This window comes from Leucopleurus acutus (assembly GCF_964270905.1).
Source record: "Leucopleurus acutus genome assembly, chromosome: 11".
Lineage (NCBI taxonomy): Eukaryota > Metazoa > Chordata > Mammalia > Artiodactyla > Delphinidae > Leucopleurus > Leucopleurus acutus.
This window is the reverse complement of record NC_139152.1, coordinates 12124825-12150788: the sequence shown is the minus strand read 5'-3', so window position 1 is coordinate 12150788 and position 25964 is coordinate 12124825. Positions and strand designations below refer to the sequence as shown.

At 36.7% G+C, this 25964-nt stretch overlaps 2 protein-coding genes across 2 annotated transcripts; both read left to right on the top strand.

Moving 5' to 3' along the window:
- Positions 1 to 7321: 7321 nt before the first annotated feature.
- SMCO3 (single-pass membrane protein with coiled-coil domains 3) lies at positions 7322 to 8028 on the top strand (the record flags this gene model as incomplete). Its single annotated transcript, XM_082849897.1, has 1 exon — positions 7322 to 8028. The coding sequence occupies one exon, from the start codon at positions 7322 to 7324 to the stop codon at positions 7997 to 7999; it is 678 nt and encodes a 225-aa protein (XP_082706023.1). The 3' UTR covers positions 8000 to 8028.
- Positions 8029 to 10686: 2658 nt separating this feature from the next.
- Positions 10687 to 25759, top strand: WBP11 (WW domain binding protein 11). Its single transcript, XM_082850750.1, is given in 15 exon segments — positions 10687 to 10816; positions 12564 to 12690; positions 13203 to 13234; positions 14103 to 14196; positions 17036 to 17232; positions 18143 to 18276; positions 18486 to 18685; positions 19273 to 19464; positions 21434 to 21538; positions 21974 to 22264; positions 23396 to 23578; positions 24751 to 25181; positions 25185 to 25287; positions 25290 to 25396; positions 25400 to 25759. Coding segments are annotated over 14 exon segments (2274 nt in total). The 5' UTR covers positions 10687 to 10816; positions 12564 to 12626; the 3' UTR covers positions 25541 to 25759.
- The last annotated feature ends 205 nt before the right edge of the window (positions 25760 to 25964 follow it).

Genomic DNA, 25964 nt, shown 5'->3' with positions numbered 1-25964 from the left:
AACTGGTACAAAATGCAACAGAAGCTAAAGGAAGTTTAATATCTGGAAAAGTTGACATGATGGGAACCCAAAATCTGAGAGCTTCAATCAAAGAGGCATCTTGTCTACTGAATTGAATTAGCTCAGTTGGACAGCACTTTTCAACAACAAAAAAGTCCATTAAAGAACAAAAATTTTAATGTTTTACCATTGCACTATTAATTACTTATAATTATTATAATAATTATTATAATTATCACTTATAATTAATATTACTTAATATATATCAATTTTATATTAATATAGAAAATAAAAGAATTCTGAGAACTAAACCATGCAGAAACAGTCGATGAACCAGACAGGCAGAGGGACCCAGCAGAGACTAGCAAAGCCTGTAAGTCATCACATTCCATTAGAAACATCCAGTTGAAACCAGATGAAAAAGCACTGCAGCAATACTCCCCAACAACTGCTGGGACCACTGAACTCAGAAACACAGCAAGGTAAGCAATATGGGTATTTCTATCAGTATTGATATAATACTCTGTTTCTCCATATTAAAGGGTGTTTGCAGTAACAGGTCAGGCTTGAATCCTAGTCATAACTATAATAAATTAACAAAACAACTTTTTTTAAGCGGATCCCGTGACATGTTCCTGGTGATCATTTATGTCTCTGAAGACACCAAGAAAGAAGAAAAATAACAGCTTATATAATTAACTCAGAGGGGATGATATAGTAGTAAAGACATCAATTTTAGAAAAGAATAAGGATGAAATGACCCCTGTGTGAATGTGTGTTGTTTACATGGAATGTAACATTTCCTTTTATGTCTTTAACATTAATTTAAGCATTCAGTATCTGCGAAAATATGAATGTGTGATCTAATTCTAGTTAATGTATAGCACTTATGCTCCTTCATAAGTTATATTACATTTAAATATCACTGGGCCTTTGCTGTGTGTCTCCAAATAGACTGTTATCTTCTTGAGGGCAAGGAACATTGTCTACTCAAGGCATATGGCAGAGGTTTCTCAAGTGAACATTTGATAAATGCTGGTGAATGATCTAGATATTCTGCTTTCTGGTCAGAAATATTCTTTTAAAGACTTTATATCAGAGTGTCATCACACCATGATCAACCTTGTTTTTTTTAATGAAAGGCCATGGTTTTGATTTAAATTAAAGAAGGAAGCTCAGGACTAGTTAGTAGCTGTTATTTTCTCCTGAAAAGATTCTGACTTTACCCATACCCTATACCCACACTCCCAGATAAGTGAACCTTGCAGGATAGCTGGACCCAATATGGGTAGTGAGGATAAGAGACACATTGGAGAAAGGTAAAACCTTAGAGAGCACTAATGACCAAACATCAGAAGCTTGGACAGGGTCATGGTTTTTCTTTTTTTCTTTCTTTCTTTCTGTTTTTAATTGTTATTATGGGAAAAGTTCAAACATACACAGAAGTAAAGACAATAATATAATAAACTCCCACACCCCCATAACCCAGCTTCAAAAATTATCAAAACAAGTTTGATCTTATTACCTCTATGAAGCTACTCCAATCTGCCTTCTAGATTATTTGGAAGCAAACCTCAGTATCATTTCATCATTAACTTTTTCAGGATGGATTTCCACAATGGCAAGAGCTCTTCAGTTTGACCTTATGCTCCTCAAACCAATAATATTTAACAGAATTGTCTTTGACTTTGAAACACACCCAGTATCCTGCTGTAAAAATTTATTTTTGATGTCAGTGTAAAAGTTTTTGGAATGCATTTGCAATACATATCAAAAGTAATATAAATTTTTATTCCTATTGATTACATAAATTGTATATTTATATAATCTGAATTTCCTCTGGAAATTTATCCTGAGGAAATAATCCAGATAATTGAAGAGGGAAAAAAGAACTATGTGTATTAAAATACTTGTATTAAGACAGTGAAACAATTAAGAATTTGTTAAATTATGGTAAAGATATATGAAATACTTTATAAAATACAAATATATTTTATATAACCAATAAAATAATTATAAAACTAGAAATAGGGGAAGTGTTTAAGTAAGTTAATATAAGATGAAATTTTATTTCTTATTATTACAACTTGGTAAAAATACTTATGCATTTAAATAAACTTTGGAAAGGAATAATAAAAGAAAAACAAGATGGTAGGTTTATAGGTGTTTTTCCTCCTACATATTAAAGTGTTTATATATCATTGCTATAAACTTTTTATTTTAAAATACTTTGTTTTATCAAATCTTTTAATTTCATCATGTTATAATTCTACCGTCTATCAATGCACAATCACCTGTCACTTCCTCCATGAATCTTCCTCTAATGACCTCCATATTAAATTTTCTCTTTAAATTCCTATAGCACTTGAGAGTCGATGCAGTACTGTTATTCACAAAAGTATCCTGAGAAATTTTTATTTACATATGTGATGATCAATACATTTTTATTTTGCAAGGTGGTTCCTTTCCTGAAAAACTAAAAGAACTGTATAGTATCATTAAATAAACTTTAACTTTCAGATACAATCGTCAGTATATTTCCCCCATTTCTTATATGCTCTTTAATCATGAGTGTTTACTTCTTATTTCAACAATGTTGATGAGTTAGGTCCAATAAGAATCCATCTGAAGCTAGTCTTTGTTTTCATTCCAAGTTCCTAAGATGAGCAGATCAAGTATCAGTGCTTCCAGATTTGTTTACTTCCTTTTTTTAAATAAAATAACAAGTCAAAATACATGTGATATCCTAACTTTATTTTAGCAAAAGAACTCGCTTATCACACAAACTTTTTCCACCCACAGCCCAGATAGAGCAGCAAAGAAAGCATAGCTGCTTCAGCAAAGGCTGGGGTGAAACTGGCGTGCCAGAGACCAAGCACTCCACCTGCTGGCTAGCAATTCCCCATCAGGCTGCCCCAGGGCTCTTTAAAACTTATTTCATGAACCACTACAATAAAATGCTCAAATAGCCACACAAATTCGGCAGTACAGAAGTGGATGGTAACTGCCCATCACTAACAGGGAGCACTATCGTGTTATAACAAATAGTGTAAAAGTTCACAACTGCCATACAAAAGATGCAGGTGATCAGAGCTGGATTAAGTACACCACTTAGCTACCTGCTGATGCCCATCTTAAAAGTCATTTTTTAAAATGACTTTAAAATGATTTTAAAAGATTGAACTTTCAAGTTAATATTTAAAAGATCTGCCCTGAAAATGCAGTAAGATAGAGAACAGTGTATAGCCCAGAACTCCTCTCAGCTACAGTACTGTATATCACTGGTAAGACATCACTTGAGGCATGCCTAAGTAACAACTGTGATCTTTAAGAAGGGTGACTCCAACTAATTGCAGACCTTTTTTGTTTTGCTGAGACAAGTAAGCAATTCGAGCATCAGAACTAAATTGTCATGGGCAATAGCTGAAATGCTGCACATTGCCAACTAAGATTTTTCATGCGGTGTATAACCTCTCCTCTAAGTATCAAGTACATATTTAAGAGTGTCAATTGGAAAGGTACAAATTGTTAACCCTCCCTAGATGACAGACTGTCTCCACATGGCCCCAGTGTAAATATTATTAAAGTATGAGTTCTTTTGTTTTGTTTTTAGTTTTCTTAATTTTTATTGGAGTCCTGTTGATTTACAATGTTGTGTTAGTTTCTGCTGTACAGCAAAGTGAATTGGTTATATGTATACATATATCCAGTCTTTTTTAGATTCTTTATCCATACAGGTTATTACAGAGTATTGAGCAGAGTTCCCTGTACTATACAGTAGATGCTTATTAGTTATCTATTTTATATATAGTAGTGTATATATGTCCATCCCAATCTCCCAGTTTATCCCTCCCCCCATCCCCCACTTTCCTCTGGTAACCATAAGATTGTTTTCTACATCTGTGACTCTACTTCTGTTTTGTAACTAAGTTCATTTGTACCATTTTTTTAGATTCCACATATAAGTGATATCACACGATATTTGTCTTTCTCTGTCTTACTTCAAAGTGAGTTCTTTAAAATTTGAATTTGCACAAGGCAAGTACCACCTCTATCTATAATTTTGTATGACATAGTGCTTTCAACTTGATGTTGTAGTTTTAAATCTGTCTTAACTTCCTAACTAGATTAGAAATTTCACGAAAGCAGGGACCACGTCTCTTTCATTTCTGTATGCTCTACAGAGCCTAGCATACTACCTTATAATAAATAGTAAAGTACTACTCTCCATTAGGCAAATTGCTACTGAATTATTAAATTACTTCCTTCATCGGGCTCTTCAAATTTCACTTGTCCCAAACATAATTAATTGGTTTCACCTTCAAACCCCACCTCTCTTCCACCTAATTCTCTAGCATTTATCTCACTGTTGAGATGGAAGTAATTTTAAACTGTATTCAGTACTGGGGCAGGTATGGTGGCAGGGCTGCTGAAGATCTCTTTGCGTAAGGAACCCTCAGTCCCCTTCCCCAGGGAAGAAAAAAAAGGAGGTAAGCCTGACTCAGAAAAATAAGTCTTTTTTTGTTAGATGTGAAAAATAATTCTGAGCACATCATGATATCTCTTACTCAGACTTGTTATTGGCACAAAATTATGGATATCTGCAACCTAGGAAGAAGGGTATAAAAGAGCATGTGCAAGGGCTTGAGTATGTAAAGGAAAGAAAATACTACTTTTGTAGCTGAAAAAGTACTGTATCTGATTTCTGGTAAGACTGAAACTTTTCATCAATAAATTAATACTATTTCTTCTTTTACTGTCTGTTCAGAGTTGTTTGCATGTTTACCTGACTGTTTTCTGTATTAATAACAAGACTAGTTAGAAACCAATACTTTTTAATATTTCCTGTATTTTAACCAGTTTGCTTTCAGTCCTTCTTACGTGGTCATCTTTGTTAGTCAAATTTTTGTGTGACTTTTTCCCATTGGTTTTAAGCTTATAAAGCCCTCCATATACATTTGAAAATTATCTGTTTTCTTCTAGCTATTTTATCATTTGATCTTTTTTACATATGTTACACTGATATTTTTAAATTAATGTTTAATCCCCCACAAGCTAGCCCATTATGCCAGGATCATTTATGGAATACTAATTGCTATTGATTTGAGATTCTACATTTATTATATGTTAAGTCAAATGTACAGAAGGGTCTTCTCTGGGGACTATTTTGTTCCATGACTCCACCTACTCTTGCACCTATACAATACTTGTTAATATTGTGTTTTTATACTGTTTTAATGTTTGAGGAGGAAAAAGTCCCAACATTACTTATCCTGAAAAAAGTAAGTAGTCTCACCTATTTAGTCTTTCAGATGTATTTTATGATTAATTTGTCAAGTTGTGTTAAAACAATGAATTAATTAGGAAGGAAGTGACCACTTGGAAACATTCAACCTCCCATCAAGGAGGAAGGTTCATCTCTCCATGTGTTTATCCTGAGGTAAATAGAACCACACATCTTTTCTAAAAGCCATGCCTTCAGATAACAGCATATGACAGCTTTTAGAGAAATTTCCCACTTTTTCAGGGTAAGAAAGACTCCTCTCACCTAAATATCTGGATGGGGATGTAGTTGGTGATCTTCTAAATTCAAAGTCAGAAACTGGAGTTTTCACTTCATGATAAGATCTGAAAACCAGGAACCAAAAAAGAAAACAGTTTAACGTAAAATTTCTAGGAGAAAAAAGCGAAAATCAAAGTCCCAATTTGTGGTTATCAAATTGCAGTTTGCAACCCAATGGTGAGTTTGTGGAATATTTAATAGTCCTTTAACAAACAATTTCTTTAAATGGAATTGAGATATATTCTAATTTGTGGACATTTGTATCTGTCACGTGTGTGTGTGTGTGTGTGTGTGTGTGTGTGTACTGTATCTAAATCAAAGATAAAAATGAATTTCTGACCATTGATACAATTTATTCCACCAGGGGTACTAGTGCATTTTCCTAAAATTAAGAGCAAAAATTATTATGTTCCTAATCCATTTCCAAAATTTTTCCCCTTTCCATTTCCAAACTGTATCTTTATAACTTGGAGGATAGGTTATGTTCATGTTTACTTTCTTGAGAGAAAACATCTTCATTCCTTCCCCCCATGCTTCTGAGATTCCCAATATCTAGGCTAAGAACAGTGGTCCTAGAAAGATAGGGCCCAGATTAATTAGCATGTTGTTTACACAAAGAGAGGAGGAGCCAGATCCCACACAGGTATAAAGGACTCCATTTTCTCCTTCTTTTCTCCCAAGAATTCAAATGAAATATTCAAGTGTCAGGCACATAGTAAGCCTATTCCAGGTGTGCATACTGAGGAACATTGTTCTCACTAGCTTCAAACTCTCACCCAAATTCACTCAGAAGGGTGTTGCTTATTCCTTCTTTCTCTGAGCCCGAAGTACAGACACAAGCAGGTTACAAACACTAGGTTTATTTTATTCATTCTGATGTACTCTTGCTACTTATTCCCTAATACCTTTGTGAAATGACATTATCTTCTTTCTGAGATTAACTCTAGCATATCTGAATAATGGTCAAGTGTAATATAGACAATTCTAAATAATTTAATTTATAAGCTTTGCCAATGGAGAACCAGAGAGATAGTCAGAACTGCCCTGTCCCTTCCATGATGCCCACTGTCTCTCCAAGTGAGATTTTAATCTAAGGAACCTTGAAAATAAACTGTTATCATGAGGATTTTTTGGTAAACATTCTGTTATATGTGTTGCCTTTGGATGCCTCTTAGGTTTGGAGAGCAAATAATTGACCTGTAAAGAGTGTTTTGAATATTGTAAATTAAGATAACAGAGTATACAAACAAAATTAGCAATTATTGCCCTGTAAACTCAGAGATCTTAATATTCTTCTGATGCTACTAATTTAATTCCAAATATTAGAAAAATCAGTCTGGTTGGGGTATTCAACGTGGTGACTAGAGTTTGAGGAAATTAAGGGTCACTGGTAATCAAGAGCTAACCATTTCAAATATGTTATTAAATATTACTTGGAAATAATCACATTTATTAATAATCAGATGCTAGATAAACACAAATCTTTCCTATCTAGGATCTCCCCCCCTCCACAAGATCTAATGCCATAATTAATGCATCAACAAGTTGCATTATGTCACCCATATATTCATACACTGACTCCAAGTTTCAAAAACTTGTTTTGAAAAACTTGTTTTCTGAGAAATTCCTTAGATAGCATACTACTTTGCTATTCATAAAGTAAAAGATTTCCTGGTCAAATCTATACATCCAGCAGACATTTTTCAAGATTTCTAGTAAAGATTTACTATTGTATTTTTCAGAGATCATATTTGAAATATGGCTCAAAGTGACTTCCTCTACCCAGAGAACCCAAAAAGGCGACAAGAAGTAAATCGTCTTCACCAGGAGCTCCTTGACTGCTTATCTGACAGCTTCCATGCCACCAATAAGCTGATTGGGGTTTTAAATACGCACTTAGGGTGCAGGCTGGCCTCCATTGAAATGAAAAGAGATGCGACCATCAAAGAAAACTGTGATATCATCATCCAAGCCATGATGAAAATCCAAAAAGAATTGCAAAAGGTTGATGAAGCACTAAAAGATAAACTAGAGCCAACCCTTTATAGAAAACTTCAGGATATTAAGGAAAAAGAAACCGAGAAAATTGCAATAGTACAAAAGGTTATTTCAGTCATCCTGGGAGAAGCTACTTCTGCTGCCAGTGCAGTGGCTGTTAAACTCGTGGGCTCAAACATCACAACTGGCATAATTAACAAGTTGGTCACTGTGTTAGCTCAAATTGGTGCTTCTCTCCTTGGTAGCATAGGAGTTGCTGTTCTTGGCCTTGGCATAGATATGATCTTCCGTGCCATCCTGGGAGCAGTGGAGAAAACACAGCTTCAAGAAGCCATCAAAAGTTATGAGAAGCATCTGGTGGAATTCAAGTCAGCCTCAGAAAAATATCATCATGCCATTATTGAGGTCACCAACACTGTGAAACAACAAATGAAATAAACAGTTACTTTATTTGCCACTGGAATATTTTTCTGCTTCTTTCTCAATAATAGTGTTTTGCTTCTTCGATTAGGCTCATTTTCCATAAGCTTCCAAATAGACATAAATACCATAAACAACTCAGAAAGAGGACTCAAAGATGCTAAAACTAGATGACTCTAGAGAGTCTTCTATCAACGATGAATGTCTGGATCAGCTGGCGCTAGACCCTGTGAGTAAAAGATTACATCCTGGTATGTCTTCTCACTGTGCTCTACAGATCAACATTAGGGTGAATGCTATTGTAGAGCAGCAGGTGTAGGGGTTACCTTTTCCTTTTCTAATTCCCAGTCAAAATCCTTCAAATTTGCATTGAATGCACAGACTTTCACTTCTACCACCAGCTCAGACATCATTTAGTTCTAAGGGACATACTTAGTAACTTCTGCCCACATGCAAACACTGAGCCTTCCAATGGAATAGAAATACTACTGTAATTTTGACCATCAGTTTAAATCCAATTTTCTGTAAGTTGGAAGAGACTGAAATATGGTTTGTAGCAATTTATGTCAACGATGAAAGGAGGCAATCGTTCTGTAAACTTCTACTAATTACACACTGTAATCTGGATGGAACTTTAAGAGGGAAAAGTTAAAACTATAAAAGATAAAAGTTGCTTCTATAATTGCAATCAACCCTGACCAACTGTGGTATGATGATTAAATATCCCTCAAGTGAATGTCTGAACACTTTGGAACATTTTCAAAACAAGCAAACAAGCAAATCCCAGGTATATAAATGAATTTAGTATGCAGGAGAAGAAACTGCTACTTACTGTTTTAAGAATTGTCATTTAAAGGAAAGTTGTAATTTATTACTTTATGAGTTTTAAAAAAAGCGAAATTTTATTTTCAATACTAGCAGAAAGCTTCCCTTGCTATATAAAACTTTAGGTGATCCATTTCATTAATTATCTAATTTCAGGAAAATCCCAAGGCTACAGAGGTCTAATGGTTCAGTTGAATTTCTGAAGATGCCAAGTGTTTGTTTTCTAAATACTTCACCAACCAATTACTCCCCATTGAGACTCCTAGGTTCTACTTACAAATTTATTTTAAAAGTCATTCATGTTGACAAAGTGAGAGAATGGCATGGCATGGACATATATACACTACCAAACGTAAAACAGATAGCTAGTGGGAAGCAGCCGCATGGCACAGGGAGATCAGCTCAGTGATTTGTGACCACCTGGGGTGGTGGGGGTGGGATGGGGAGGGTGGGAGGGAGGGAGACGCAAGAGGGAGGATATGGGAACATATGTATATGTATAACTGATTCACTTTGTTGTAAAGCAGAAACTAACACACCATTGTAAAGCAGTTTTACTCCAATAAAGATGTAAAAAAAAAAAAGCCATTCATGCAAAAATGTTCGTTACAGTTGATTCTTGCATCCAAGTACAAGAAATGTCTTTAAATTTTAAAAGCTCAACATATCTTAAAACTTAAAAAGCTACATGAAATACTGTAGTTTTTCAAATGTAGTCTTTTCTTTACCTTGTCATTGCTTTTATAAATTAGTGGCAAAATGTCACAATTTAGTTCATCTTCAAAATTAAATTTTATTTTGTTTTTATTACCTGATTCATAAACTTATATCTTGTTACTGCTCTTGTGGACTCAGAATTCAGTCTAAAACCAAATCAAGAATTTTCTCAAACAAAGGTTAATTCAGGTAAGGGATCAATCTTATCAGTTAAGCCCACATTTAACTATTTTCTAAACATTAATACATACCTCCGTCAAGATTTTGGAATATTTATAACTGATAGTAAGAATTGGCCTATATCTAACATTTTCCTATAAGTGATAGTACTGATATTTTTTTAATATTTAAACTCACCTTTAGGGGGAAAAGAGTCTTAAAGAGCAGATAAAAGATAAGGAAAGGACGAAGATTAGAGCTAAGGGAATAATCCCCTTTGTATGGTGACATCATAAAGGATTTTTGGTGGGTGAAAAGACCAGAAACTAAAAGAGCCAATATAAACCAACCTCCACACTCGTAAATTTAAAACTGATTGTACAAATATCCCCATATTTCCTCTTCAAAAACACGAATCCTGTAGATTAGCACTCTGGGATTCTAACACGAGCACTGAATTGCTTAGGTCTACAAATATTCTTTGTGTAAAAACAACTACTGAACCTCCAGGCGCACGGCACGCTAGCGAAGCGCATCTTCCGGGGATTCGTTTTCTAACGGAAACTCCCGAAAGATCGCACGCGCTTACGTCATGAGGGAAACAAAAAACCTACAATACACAATTCAAGGTGACAGGCACAGCGCTAAACATTTCCCTATCGGTTATCCGCAGGCCTCTGGCGTCTCAATAAATGGAGCTCCCGGAAATTAGGTCAGGATGCCCGCGGCGAGGTAGGACAGTGGTCCCATCAGCCAATCATATATCCCCCCCACGGGCTTCATTTTCATATTCTTATTGGGCTAGGTAAGTGTCAATCAACATGAAGCTCTTGTACTGCGTAGTGAAGGCGGGCTTTTAGTCTATAACCAACCAATTCGGTACTGTATTGTAGCGGAACACACTCTGGTCCTGGAGTTCTTGGTTACTCTCTATGGTTCCAGGGCGAAGAAACGCTGAGATCTTCGGCCCGTAGGGACAGGAAGTGACGTAAGGATGGCGGAGGGGCGCGAGGTTTCAAGATGGCGGGGGCTGGTGGGCTGATTGAGAGGCAGAGGTGAAGGGCCCTACGAAGTCAAAGAGGCCGAGAATCGTCCCCTCCCCGCTTCTCATAGCCCCAGGAGCCCAGCAGAAGTGTGAGTGTGCGGGATCGTTCCGCTCCGTTTTTTCATCTTGCCCGTCTCTTCCCGGGGCCCGCGCGGTTGCCTCGGGGACACCAGGTCCTTCCGCCCTGCTCTTCTTCTCAGCAGTTGGGGTCTCCGCGATCGCGGACTAGGGGATCCCCTGGGGCGGCGCGGCGTCCAGCGGTCAAGCGGCTGACTTCGCCCGGGTCGGTCAGCGCCGCCTCCTGACGTTGCCCGGTTGGTTGCCTTAGGCTTGATGTCCTGCACCTCGAGGCAGCGTCAACTGTCGCTGTGGTTTTGGCAGTTGCTAATGCTGTTGGCTCCTATGGTGGACCTGGGCTCCGTCCCTTTGTAGCCTCTTTGACTGTTGAGAGTTCCCCTGAACAGCCCCGTGACCCGATTTCCCTATCACCTCTGCTTTGAGATAGAAAAGTAGTCTGTGCATGCAAACCAAGACTCCAGTGTCTTCTGTAAAAATTTTCTGTACTTCGTATCTATTCTAGGTTTCAGGTGTGGGAGAGGAGGGTTAAAAACACGGGCCTGAGGGTAATTGAAAGAGGGAGGCAGAAAAGATCCAGGCCATCAAAGATGTAAGAGCTTCTGTTTCTGCTAATTTTGCTTGTTTCCGCTTCCTTCTCCCTCGCTCCCGGTTTTTCTGAGAAGGAAACCCTTGACAGGGCAAATCGGTTGCCACTGGAACAGCTTGGAAGCTTTTAGCAGAAAGCAAGGCAGTTGAACAGTTGCTGAAAGACGCATTCACCAATAAACTTGCCTGACAGAATCTTCATGAAGGGAAGGTGTAATTCTGTGGTCTGCTAAAAATTCTACCTCATGAGCTTACCTTTCCCACGCTTGAAAAGTGTCTGCTTTCAAAAGGAAGGAAATTTATCAGCCTTTATTATTGGAAAGAGCAAGTATCAAAAAGCTAAACCTCATTCATTTGGAATGACAGGAAGAAGGGATATAATAGGGTTTCGGTTAATTAAAATGTTGATTTATAAAATAGGTTCCCTCAAACACAGTTATCCCTTTTGGTTACCTTAAAAAATACAAATCAGGAGTCAAGTAGGCATTATTAATAAAATATCTTAATGTTGATGTTTTTAGAAGATCTCTCATATAATATCAATACTTTATTTTGAATATTTGTGCTTTTAGTTATGGTTTAAGCTTCTGCTTGAGCGTCAGGAATTACATCTGAATTAGAACTAAATCTGAATTAAATAGGCTTAAATTAATGAGTTCTTACTGTCTTAGAGATGATGGGAATACATGCCAAGAAACCGTGGAGAGAGGTAAGGCTGAGCTGTTTGTCGTTGAGCCCAGATCATTACCCTGTTCCCTTTTTATTCCTTTTTCACCCTACATGTAAATAAAGGGAGGATATAGGAAAATAACTAATGGCTTCTCATCTGCATGGTTTATGTCATATTGTTGAGGCATTTTTTGATTGATTTTTTTCAATTGACGAGTCAGTGCTGTGATCCAGAAAAGAAAGTTAATTGACGACTTAATGATATTCATAGTGGTCTTCAGACCCATTACCATTATGTTATAAATAATAATAGGAATCTAATTTTTTGTGGTTAGAGAAGTTGAGGCTGTCTTTCCTGCACACTAAAGTCAAAACTAGGGAAAGAACAAGGTCTTAATAATAAAAGTTTCTTTTCAGAGATTGGTAGGAAGAAAATTTTATAAATATAAAAAGGAAGAAATTTTGTAAATCTAGGAAAAATAAGCTATTTTTTTGTCTTTGCAGGTTTTTAGGTTTTGTTTTTGTTTTGTTTTTTAAACAAGCAAGTAAACCACACAAATTGGCAACATGGGACGGAGATCTACATCATCCACCAAGAGTGGAAAATTTATGAACCCCACAGACCAAGCCAGTAAGTGTCCATTAATGTGGAATGATGAAGAAGAGGGGTGGTAAAAACTGCAAGCTTTAGGGAGTGTACTTTATTATTTCTTAATTATAAGATCAGCAGTGTTAGGAGGTGTCAGTTGTATAAAGTTATCTAGTGTTCTAGTGGGCACATGATTAAAACTTTTAAGCATGAAAAAAAATTAGTACCCGTGTTTCTAATTTGATTGACTTGCAAAGTAGAATTGGCAATTCTCTTTGTATTTGAACAAATTGTTTTGCAAGTTCTTATTTAGTATTTTATGACATCTTTGCAGATTCATAGTTATTTTTTAAGGAACTTAAAAATGTCTTGAGACATTTTTGGTTGACATGATTGGAAGGGTGCTATTGGCATCTAGTGGGTAGAGGCAAGAATGCTGCTAAATATCCTACAGTGCACGGGGCAACCTCGGACAGTAATCTGTATTAAATTGGAGAAAATGCTAATGTTCAGGATTTTAAAGTTTTATATTCTTCCTCTCTCCCTCTCTTAAGGGAAAGAAGCTCGGAAGAGAGAATTAAAGAAGGTACGATTTCAGAAGCATCCTGTTAGATATAAATGTAGTTTGGCACATCTTGTTATTTGAGATGAGTGGATTTAGAAAACATTTCCAGTTATTTTCCAGAAAAGATATTTTATGCTTCTCATAACAAACCGTAAGATTTACTAAGCCAAAATACTATACTTAGAAACTGAACTGAAATAATTTTGTAGATGAGCTCATGATGGGTTACTGTAACATGGTTTATTTGATTACCCTTCCCAGTGACTTAAATAAATACTTAAAGAAATAATTCTCTTTTGCTATTTATTATAACATACTGCTTTGTTAGAAGCCACTGAGTTAGTGAATGGAAGTAAATGTGATGATAAATAGCTTTGTACATCCATTTTCTTGACTATGTAGTTGTTGAGTTTGTGGCAAAAAGCTTCCCCAGAATAAGGAAGGGTTTACTTTTTAGTATCATACCTTAACACATTGAGAGAACCTAGTTTTTTAATAGCTTTCAACTGTTTATTCTTGTTTCATTGCTGACATTAAATTTCTGCAAAATTTTTCTCTAATGTATAATTTTAGAATTTAGCTGCAAACTTTGTTTTAAGGAAAAAAACCCTTAAAATACTTAAGTAACTGCTAAGTCTCACAAGGTTAAAAAGAAATACTTGCCTAAGAAAACACTTCTAATAAATAACATTTATCTTTTTGTCTGAAGTTGAAACATTTTGGGGAGTAAGAAATTAATTACATAACTCTGTTTCTGGTGGTTGAAACAAGTGATCAGAAACCAAGGAGATGTTCAACTTCAGTTTACATGGATTGTTGAAACAAATTGAAACGAAAACTCAGGAGTGTTCAGCTTCTTTAAATTCTGCTCTTTTTTCATTTTTCTAAGAACAAAAAACAGCGCATGATGGTACGAGCTGCAGTTTTAAAGATGAAGGATCCCAAACAAATTATCCGGGACATGGAAAAATTGGATGAAATGGGTAAGAATTTATAAAGGGCTGGATTTTACAACAGGGATAATAGTCTGATACATAGAGGCAGGCAGGTAATGAGTGAAACAGCACAGACACAAGAAATATAGAAAAGCTTTTGGCATGTGATGCTTAGATTTAGTTTTAGAGTTAGAAGAACAGTGGGGTGAGGGGCTATTACAAACTGGAAAGCTCATCTAGAATAAGAGGGAAGCCATTCTTTAGCTTTAGCTAATTGTTTTTTATAAGTTAACAAAAGCCCAGTTTGGCTTGCTCATTTTTTTAAGAGAATACTAAGTCTGGATTTTGAAATCACCTTGGGGTTTTTTTGTTTTGTATTTTAATATTGGCAACTACCATTTAAATCTAAATATTGGACCACCGTGAATATAAGTCAATTTCCCATCTTTTCCAATGAGAAGATGCAAAGATAATTGACCACTTAGTAAGGATATAGAAGAAATCAAATACTTAAAATCAAATTTTAAAACTATCGTATTAGGATTTCTTCCTTTTTCACACTTAACAGAATAATTTTATCCAGTCTCATCATGTGCATCTTCAATATCACTGCTTTGTCATAACTGGAATCACATGAAATAATTGCATGTTGTCTTTTCTTGTATCTGAGTTGCTTGAGAATCATCTGTGATGCTGCCATTGGAAGTTTTATCCTAACTCACAAAAAAGTTTCTTTAGTTTAACCAAAACCTCTTCAAAATAGAATGCAGTTTTACCAAGTTCCAAAGATCCTATAACATATTTAATTAACCTTTACTTCCCTTATTTATATACTTTATACTTGCAGGTATGTGAGGGAAAAAATCCTAGAAAGTATTTTTAACAGAACATTATACAATTAAGTAAAAGTAGGAGTCAGAATGGTACAGTGGCTTTAGGTAGTTATAATTAATACAGAGGACGAGTCACAAAATGGATTCCATATTCAGCCCATTCTCTTAACTTTAGAACATGGAGTTTTTCATTTTCCTTTTTTTTTAGTAGCTTTCAAACATCCAAAAATAAAATAGTCTAGCTAACTCCATGCTTTTCAGTTGTCAAATTTTTGCCAATTCTGTCTTCTGCCCCCTGCCGTTTTTTTTTTTAATTGCATGTTAAAGTGATCTTTACAAGCTTTGTTTACAAAGGTTTCCAAACAAGTTTGGTGGTTTGCCTAAAAAACAGAGATAGTGAGTAAAAGAGATACAGTGGAACTTCTCAATGATGCATTAAATGGGGTTCAAAAAAATCCAGTTATGTGGGGTTATGGTATTACAAGCTTTCTGAAATAATGTGGCAGAGCCTCTGCAGCCAGCCTGGGCAAGAGTTCTGGGTCAGGCTGTATCATCTCGCGTCTTTCCCAGTTCAGCTATAACTGATTCCACTTGTTGCCTGTTCTAAATATTGGTAGGGACAATTCCTAGCCCTAGGATGTCAGGATTTTACCTACTGAATGACCCCAAATTGTATAGTAATAACTGAGGTTTATTGAGCTCTTACCTTGCTACATACCAGGTTTTTTCCTCACGTTTTCATTTACTCTTCATGACAACTGTTTTGGGTAGGTGTATTGCCCCTATTTTACAGATGAGGAAACTCAGGCACAGAGACGTTATGTACCTTTCTCAAGGTTATACTGTTAGGAAGTGGCAGAGCTGGGATTTAAAGTCAAGCGTTTAGCACTTTCATTAATCACACTAGGAATAGTGTGGTTTGAGGCCATACTTCTAGTTTTGAGTAAGTCATCAAGGTTAATAGTTAATAGGATTTAAGAAAGATGACAATTAAGCTTGTGATTCTTTTAAGAAAAAGGAAGGAACACTATTCATCAGAGCTCTAATTACAATTTATAAAACTCAATACAAACTAAGCAGAAAAAAGTATGCCTTGACTCCCATAATTGGGAAATTCTGGAGGGAAGCTTGTCTCAAAAACCCAGATATCATTAGCAAGACTGTCCATCTGTCTGACCACTCTCTGTCAGCATACTGCTAGTGAATTTCTTGGTATAGAAGGTGGAATATGTGTGTGGAATTAGTGGTGGTTGAGAGATGAGGCCATAGACTGCTCTAGTTTTATTTCATTCCTGCTTGTGAGAGCTTCTCTCTCCCATATTTAAAATCTCAGAGGAGGATCTGGTCCCAATTTGGATCGTATGCCGATTAATCTCTGAGTCAGTTACTGGCAAGGGGGATGGAGGGAGGCAGGTATGGTTGACTAGGCAGGCCTGGGAGACCTGTGCTAATCTCTCTTGGTCCCTTTTAGGGACCTGAAATTAAGCCCCAGGTTGAACACATGGGAGAGAAAGGCTTATATGGTAGCTAAACAAGGAATACTAACCCATATAAAAGTAATAGTTGAGTGGTAAGCCAGACACCACTGGATATTTTATTTGTGTTCTCATTTGATCATCAGAGCTTGATTGTGAAGTAGTTGATGTCTCCATTTTCCAGATGAAGAAGCTGAAGATCAGAGAATTCAAGTAAAATGCCAGAGATCTCAGAATTAAATGACAGAGCCAGTGTAGCATGTAAACCCAGGTTTGTCTGACTGAAGCTTCACTATATCAGGTTGTTAGCATAGAGGAGTGAAAATTGATTATTATTACAATGATGATAAAGTCAATTAGGTGACATTTCTTAGAAAAGGAAGTAAAATTAATGGGCTTCGTAAAGGGGTGGAATTTTAATAAATAGTGCATTTCTTTTGACAAGAATATATCTGGTGTCTGGATCCTTTTGAAAAGTTTTAACATATAAGGAGATTTTTATTAAATGATATAGCCTATTGATACCTAGACAAAGTGACTTTTTTGTATTTAATTTCATAATCTGCTCTTTTCTCTCAGAGTTTAACCCAGTGCAACAGCCACAGTTAAATGAGAAAGTGCTGAAAGACAAGCGTAAAAAGCTACGTGAAACCTTTGAACGTATTTTACGACTCTATGAGAAAGAGAATCCAGATATTTACAAAGAATTGAGAAAGCTAGAAGTAGAATATGAACAGAAGAGGGCTCAACTTAGCCAATATTTTGATGCTGTCAAGGTAATCAAGTTTCTTTTCAGAGCTAAACTAAAACTTTATGTTTAGATCTGCTCTTAAAGTTGTTCATGGGAGACCTGATCGTGTTGAACCACCTCCTCTTGGCAGTTTCTTGTCAACTAAACATACACCTCCCCCATGAGCCAGCAAATATAAATCTGTGTATTTATACAAGAGAAATTGATCTACCTGCCAATACAGTAATAGCTGAAGAGTGGAAACAGCCCAGCTGTCCATTAAGAAGATAATGGATCAACTGTTATATTTGCATAAAATGGAATACTACTCAATGATAAAAAGGAATGGTCAACTGATACTCAAAACAACATGAGATTTAAACAAATTTTTTTAATGGATAAATCTCAAAAACATGCGATCCTTTCTTCATGGTTATGATTCCACTGAACACCAGGCAAAACTAATTTATGGAGGAAAGATTTTGTATCAGTGGTTGCCTTGGGACAGTGTTAGGGATAGATTGGGAGGGAGTATGAGGTATATGCATTTGTCAAAACTCATTGGATTTGTACATTTCATTGTAAATTTTGCCTCAAAATAAAAATGTAAAAAAAAACCAAATGGTATAATTTTGGTAAAGTAGGTAGTATGGGTCCCATTTTACAGATAAGGAAGCTAAGGTAACTTGCTTAAGTCATACAGCTCATATGTGACAGAAATTCAGCAAAGGCAGACTAATTTTAGAGCCCACGCTCTACCACCGAATATATATTATTCCGAAGTTTCAGTTGATTGGCAGTCTTTAGCAGTGTTGACTTGCAGCTTTGTATTCTTGTTTTTCATGATATTTGTGTTAGGTGGAAAGCAAATCCAGGTTCTGAAACAGCTGACGTTGAATTTTTAGTGTTGAGTTTGGGGATTACTCTTATCTATTGAAAGATTCTCCCTGTTTCAGAATGCGCAGCATGTGGAGGTGGAGAGCATTCCTTTGCCAGATATGCCGCATGCTCCTTCCAACATCCTGATCCAGGACATTCCACTTCCTGGCGCCCAGCCGCCCTCCATCCTTAAGAAGACTTCAGCCTATGGGTAAGGAAGTGGTAACAGAGTCAAACAGCGTGTAGTAGAAGCGTCTCTTGACTGTCCTGTGCCAAAATTAATGCAGTGGGAAATAAAGGACAGTGGGGATGTAAGCAGTTCCTCATTTGATTAGATATGAAATGAGAAATCCTTTGAAAATTGTTCAGAAGAGGAAATAGATACCTCATTAATGTGATTACTGTACATTTTCTTTACAGACCTCCAACTCGGGCAGTTTCTATACTTCCTCTTCTTGGACATGGTGTTCCACGTTTGCCCCCTGGCAGGAAGCCTCCTGGTCCTCCCCCTGGTCCACCTCCTCCTCAAGTGTTGCAAATGTATGGCCGTAAAGTGGGCTTTGCCCTAGATCTTCCCCCTCGTAGGCGAGATGAAGACATGTTATATAGTCCCGAACTTGGTAAGGAGTTCCTTTTGCTCTTAGAGCCTTTCCACTATCATTTTTTATGTTGGCTGTTGAACCATCTTGTTCACCACCCTCAGAGCTTGGGAAATAAATGAGGATAGCATGTACATACCAACAGATGGATAAATCATAGAATCTACCCAAGTAAAAGCAGCATGCATAAGGAAGTATGGAAATGTTTGTTGTGTTTTAAATTAGACTTCTTGAAGATGTCACTCTCTTACCATCAATTCCTTAAGACTTGGATAACTTGGATACCCGTTTCCCTTTTAGCTTTATCAGACTAGAGCATCCTTGTATACAGTCACAATGATTGTGTATGTGCATGTCTGTATATAACCTTCTAAGTAGAACTTGTTTTCAAATTTGAACCTTTTAGAAAAACATCTTACATTATCAAAAAGAATTTAAAACGATTGTCAAGTGAAAATATTGTCAGACTATATGAATAGCTGAGATCATACATAGAAATTTTTAAAACAAATTATTTTGAGTTAAATAGCCTGATTTTCTATTGGGGGTACCATGTAGTGGAGGATCCACATGTATAACTTGTTCCCGGCTTCCTCCTCCCTTTTCAGGTCAACGGGGTCATGATGATGATGTTTCCAGCACCAGTGAAGATGACGGCTATCCTGAAGACATGGATCAGGATAAGCATGACGACAGTACTGATGACAGTGACACTGACAGATCAGATGGAGAAAGTGAAGGGGATGAATTTGTGCACCGTGATGATAATGAGAGAGAAAACAATGAAGAAAAGAAGTCAGGTATGTGCAGATGAAAATTCCATGATATTGATCAATAAGAAGCACACAAGCCTAAGGTCCTGATTTACTAATGGATCTGTGAAGGTAATTGTGAGGTCCTTGAAAGGAGGGATCAATGCTTTATTCATCTTTATATTTCTAAAATCTCAAAGTTGTTGACACATAGTAAGTACTAGATGGATAATTATGAGGGGGAAAAAAAATCTAAGCAGTATATGTAATTAAAAAAAAAAGCCTATGTGGTAAAGTCCACTTTTGGGGAAAAAGATAGCTATTCTTAGCTATTCAACTGCATAAAGATGTTCTGTCATGGATAGGTATAGGAAAGAGAGAATAACCACATAATTGTATCAAGAAAACCACATGGTTGTTTTTAATGAGTCTGTTTAAATATCTACATTCAAAGCCCTTAAAATTTTCTGTGCTCGTGGTATCTTACATGAACGAGAACCATAGTTAACATAAAGGTACACCTGTGAGTGGAGTCACAATTTAATGGAAACATGTCATACTTATAATGTGTGTTATGTGTTTGTTTGATTATGATAAATTCAGACTGAGTTACATATACTTTTAGAAAGAAGCTATGGCATTCATCAAGAAAATTTACAAAATGTATAGTTTGTCACATGTCAGTAGTCTAGGAGCTTCTTTGGTAATTGTTTTTGCAGGCTGCAACACAGTATATATTAGTAATACTACTGATATTAGTATTAATAATGATAAATTTTTCTCCTGATATTTCTTAAGAATCATTATTGCAAACCAGAAAGCTAGTTTAAAGGGGTGGATAGAGCTGGTAATGAAAAATGATAGAGGACACTTAAGGTAGGACCTAGTACTTTAAAATATCAATAGAAAGTTGCTAGAGCCACAGCAGTTCTTTTTTTCTCTAGACTGCGATCATTTGCCTCATTTTCCTTTTATTCAGCCAACTAGTTTTTTTTGTTTGTTTTTACTAGTTAGTTTTTCTTATATATATTCATCAGTGCACATGTGCTGGAAATGGTTATCCTAACTATAATTTGACATTCAGCTAATAATTGAGTTTCTACTATATGCAAGGCATTTTTCTAGACACTAAGGATGCAGAGTAAATAATACTGAAGCCCTGCCCACGTGGAACTTCTATCCTCCTGTAAATGTTTACCGTCTAAGAATAAGAATGCTCCTAATACTGCACCATTTAGCATGTTTAGGTGTCTAGTGGAGAGCCCTTGTCAGGTTAAGAAGTTTCCTTCTAGTCTAAGTTTGCTAAGAGTTTTTATTATAAATACTTCATAAGTATCTGTTGGGATGTTATTATTTTTCTTTCAGTTGTTTATTGTAATGAATTATATTCATGGCTTTTCTAATGTTAAACCATTTTGCATTTCTGGGACCAATGCTGCATGTTTATGATGTATTTTTCTTTTAAAACACTATTGAATTCAATTTGCTTGTATTTTATGTTGGCCAGCAGGTTAGTTTTGGTATTAGGGTTATGCTAGCTTCAAGTTGTGGGTAGCATTCCGTCTTTTCGTGTGCCCTTTTACAGTAAATTTCTGTAACTTAACGTTTGGCTGAATTTTCTCGTAAAATTATTTGGGCCAGGTGCCTTTGAGGGGCTTGCTCTTTGACTACCATTTTAATTTTTTATGTTCTGATCTTATCACTTCTTTGACTAATTATAAGTAAGTTATATTTTTCTAGAAAATCATCTATTATTTTAATCTGGGTGTTTGATTTTATTGGCATAAAGATGTTAATAGTATTCTTTAAATTTTTTAAATTTGTAACTTTGAAATCACTGTAGCATATATTTACGATCAGTTGGCATTTGATTTACTATCTTTAATATGGCTATGTCTCTCTGCCAAGTAGTGGGAAGCAATTATATCTAGTACTTTATAGCGTTTGTCTTATAGTAAGCATATACTGAATTTTGTTGATCCCAATCCACTCCATTCTCCCTTCTCTGACCCTTTAGGTCTGAGTGTGCGATTTGCAGATATGCCTGGGAAATCAAGGAGGAAGAAGAAGAAGAACATGAAGGAGCTGACTCCTCTTCAAGCCATGATGCTTCGAATGGCAGGTAAGGCAGGGAAAGAACAGCGAATCACCTTTTGGTATTTCCTCCTGCCGGTTGCTTTACATATATTTTCCTATTTAATATGTCAGCAATCAAGTAATAAATCCTTGTTTTTCAAAAGTCAAGGTTTGGAGACCTAATCCTTGTTTTTCAAAAGTCAAGGTTCAGCTGCCCAAAGTTACATGACTAGTGAGTAGTTGGACTGGCATTTAAGTTCAGGTCTGTCTTGTTCTAAAACTTGGGCTCATTCCACTCTGCTACACTAGCATGGATAAGTAGAATACTATTTTATTCTTGCGTTATCTAAGTATTTTATTGAAGAAGACTTGATTTTTAATTTTAAGAAAGCATTTATTGAGCATGTGTTTCAGGCATCGCTGTTTTATAGGCTGTAAGAAATGAGTCAACTCCATGTGCCTAGTTTAAAATTTCTTTCAGGTCAGGAAATCCCTGAGGAGGGACGAGAAGTAGAGGAATTTTCAGAAGACGATGATGAAGATTCTGATGATTCTGAAGCAGAAAAGCAGTCACAGAAACAGCATAAGGAGGAATCTCTGTCTGATGGCACATCTGCTGCTGCTTCACAGCAGCAGGCTCCTCCACAGTCTGTTCCTCCTTCTCAGATACAAGCACCTCCCATGCCAGGACCACCTCCTCTTGGACCACCACCTGCTCCACCTTTACGGCCACCTGGACCTCCTACAGGCCTTCCTCCTGGACCACCTCCAGGTAAGTACTTACACGTTGTAAATAAATAAGTCTAAATGTGGTTAAAATGAAGTTATTTCAAAAAATATACATCATTAGTGTTGATGATTTCTTGTTTCCTCCTAGTGTAATTCCCTAAGAAATCAAGATTCTCAAAGGATAAGCACAACTTTCTCATTCCTACAACATTGTTTGCAAGTCATAGTGCTTCTGACAGCCATCTTTTTCTCCAAAGCTCTTCCTTTTTCAGGGTTAGTTCTGATTTTAGTTGGCAGAAACCTGGAGTATGTAACTGGGAGTTTCTGTAGTATTAGTTTTTTTTTTTTGGTTTGTTTTGCGGTACGCGGGCCTCTCACTGTCGTGGCCTCTCCCGTTGCGGAGCACAGGCTCCGGACGCGCAGGCTCAGTGGCCATGGCTCACGGGCCCAGCTGCTCCGCGGCACGTGGGATCTTCCCAGACCGGGGCACGAACCCATGTCCCCTGCATCCACAGGCAGACTCTCAACCACTGCGCCACCAGGGAAGCCCAGTATTACTTGTTAATATGACAAGTTGACCCAGTTCTGAGTTGGTAGCAAGCAGGACTAGAGCACAGTAAATACTGTTGTGTATCCTTCTTTGGTTGGGAGTTTTTGGATATCAGCGTAATCATTATAGTTAGAGACAGAGTCATCAGTGTTAATCAAGTCTTTGGCTTAAAAAAGTTTATTTACAATTTGAAACAACATGTAAAACTTGTTGGCTAATTATGATTTTAGTCCTTCATCCTGTAGTCAGCCAATTAAATCTTCAGTTGAGTTCATCATCTTCTGATTGGTGCAAAGCAAAATTACCTTTCTTATGACATTCTCAATGGTCTTTGTCTGTATATCTTAATGAGTTTCAGGGGATCCTTAAAGCACCCTGCTCTATATTCCATTTTCAGCTTATATTGGAACCATTTAAGAAGTCTCATCTTCATATATTTCCAGCCCAGCAGAGCTGTGATTTTGTCAGTGCTGGGAAATAAAGAGAAATGGTCCATAATAAATGTTGAAGTTACCTGATTTCAGGTTAAAGTGATAAGTTAAACTAAATCTCAGTCACCTTATACCACAGTTACTACTTCGAATATATTTGTTTGACATTAACTAATCACTTTTCTCTTTTTAGGAGCTCCTCCATTCCTGAGACCACCTGGAATGCCAGGGCTCCGAGGGCCTTTACCCCGACTTTTACCTCCAGGACCACCACCAGGTCGACCCCCTGGCCCTCCCCCTGGTCCACCTCCAGGTCTGCCTCCTGGCCCTCCTCCTCGGGGACCCCCACCCAGGCTACCTCCCCCTGCACCTCCAGGTGAGGCATTGATTTCTATGACAAAAACTTGTCTACTATATATCTCATTTGCTCTAAGACATTTTCACATTTCAATATCCTGAAATCAAGGGGTATCTTTAAAATGGTGGTTTTTATTTGCTTTTGGCGTAGATTGAAGTTGAGTTCTTCCAGATGGTATTTGCCTTTGACTCTACCTATCACATGAGGGACTTTTTCCAGCCAGAGAACACTTTGGATTAAATTCTTCATTTAAGACTTTTTTTTTAGGACTACACTTAGAATTGTGAAGTCATGCCATACATCTGCATGAGTATCAACTGAGTTTACAATCACAAGGGAGATGTTTTTTTCCATTCTCTTTACCCAGTATCAAGGTTAGATATGCAAATTTCCTTGTGGTCTTCTTAGATGTGACAGGTATGTATGGTTTACTACGCTGACTGTCTCAGTTTAATGTGAAGGTCTCCTTTTAAGCTCCTCAGCTTGGACTTGAACTTTTTTTTCCTCTCTCAGTGGTATTTGGAATAATTATGAGTCTGTATAAGCAATAGCATCTTAGGTTTGATGAAATTTGGTATTTTATAATCACGATCTTAAAAGAGGCATTTGGAGAAATTAAATCTGCACTTCCTGGTAAATGATGATGGTATGTCTGAGCCAACAATAAGACGTGAATTCTTTTCCAGTAATGGTGACATTTTGTGATTAGATTTTCTCATCCCAGGGTTAAAATTATATTTCCTATCCATTGAGTTACCTTTTGAGGGGGAGAAGTGTTGTGCAAATCAGTAAATAACGGATGGGAATCAAATCCCCAACCTTCGTTCTGATAGCATCTGCGATCTACAGGTAGAATAGAATCTTGGGCTGTCAAATTTCAGATTTGACAATTTGAGATCATATTTGAAACTAGTTGATATTGTTAATTTTACTTTATAAGTTTAAAGGAGTACATTATTGAGAGAGGAAAAAACATAAGTACAGGGATACAAACAGAAGGTGAATACTGTTTTATAAAAGATATTCTTTACTATCAGAATATATTCCTGAGTTTCAAATAGCAAACAACATAATTTATTTTCTATAAATTTTCCATTTAAAAAAATTGTCAACCTATGTTTTTAACATCCTTAATAGTAGTTAAATTTTATCCTTGTGGTATTCATCTGCCCGTTTTCTCCTTCATTTAGGTATCCCTCCACCTCGTCCTGGCATGATGCGCCCACCTTTGGTGCCTCCACTTGGACCTGCCCCACCTGGGCTTTTCCCACCAGCTCCTTTGCCGAACCCGGGGGTTTTAAGTGCTCCACCCAACTTGATTCAGCGACCCAAGGCGGATGATACAAGCGCAGCCACCATTGAGAAGAAAGCCACAGCAACCATCAGTGCCAAGCCACAGATCACTAATCCCAAGGCAGAGATTACTCGATTTGTGCCCACCGCACTGAGGGTACGTCGGGAGAATAAAGGGGCTACTGCTACTCCCCAGAGAAAGTCAGAGGATGATTCTGCTGTGCCTCTTGCCAAAGCAGCCCCCAAATCCGGTCCATCTGTTCCCGTCTCAGTACAAACTAAGGATGATGTTTATGAAGCATTCATGAAAGAGATGGAAGGGCTGCTGTGACAGCTTTTGATGCTAGAACAGGCTTCTGTTCACATCAGTGGTTCATGGAGAGAGAGGCCCTTATTCAACTTAGGTGAAAGAGCCACTTTCACTGTCAGGGTATTTTTAATTTCAGTTCAAGGAATATCCTAAAGTTTAGCCTTGTTCAGAATTTACTGCATATAAAAGAGGGTATTTCATTCAAAATAGATTGGTTATTGAAGCAGTGCTGCTAACATCCATCCCCTTTCATACCACCATTTTCCTCCCACTTCTTCCCCTACTCCAGTTCCTTGGAAACTTGTCATCAAGGGGATCTTTGTTACTTATTTGTTTTGATTCTCGTGTGCTGTGGGCACTGGAGTAGAGATTTCTAAAAAACCAGTTTATTTCACCCCATCTTGCCTTTCATGTTTGAGTTATTTTTAATGCTTTCTTGTAAATATTTTGTAATATTGTAGTGAAATGGGTCACAATGTCATTTCCTAATACAAAGCAAGATATGTGGGAAGAAAATGTACAATTCTTTGATTAAAATTATTTCCCACTGACCTAAACTTTAAGTGTTTCATGGAATAAATAAATAAATGTTCTACACCAAGACATCCTCTGTGTTACTGATAACGTATAAACATAATATCTGTTTTATGGGCAGAAAAGAAGCAAGTATTTAAAACTTGGGTTTAAGGAACTACCATTTCTGGTATGGAATGAGAATTTTATTGAAAACGTGGTTAACATGTTAAGTTTTAAATTTTAAAGGATGAAGAAGAGATAATTATTTTCCTTTAGGTTTATTAT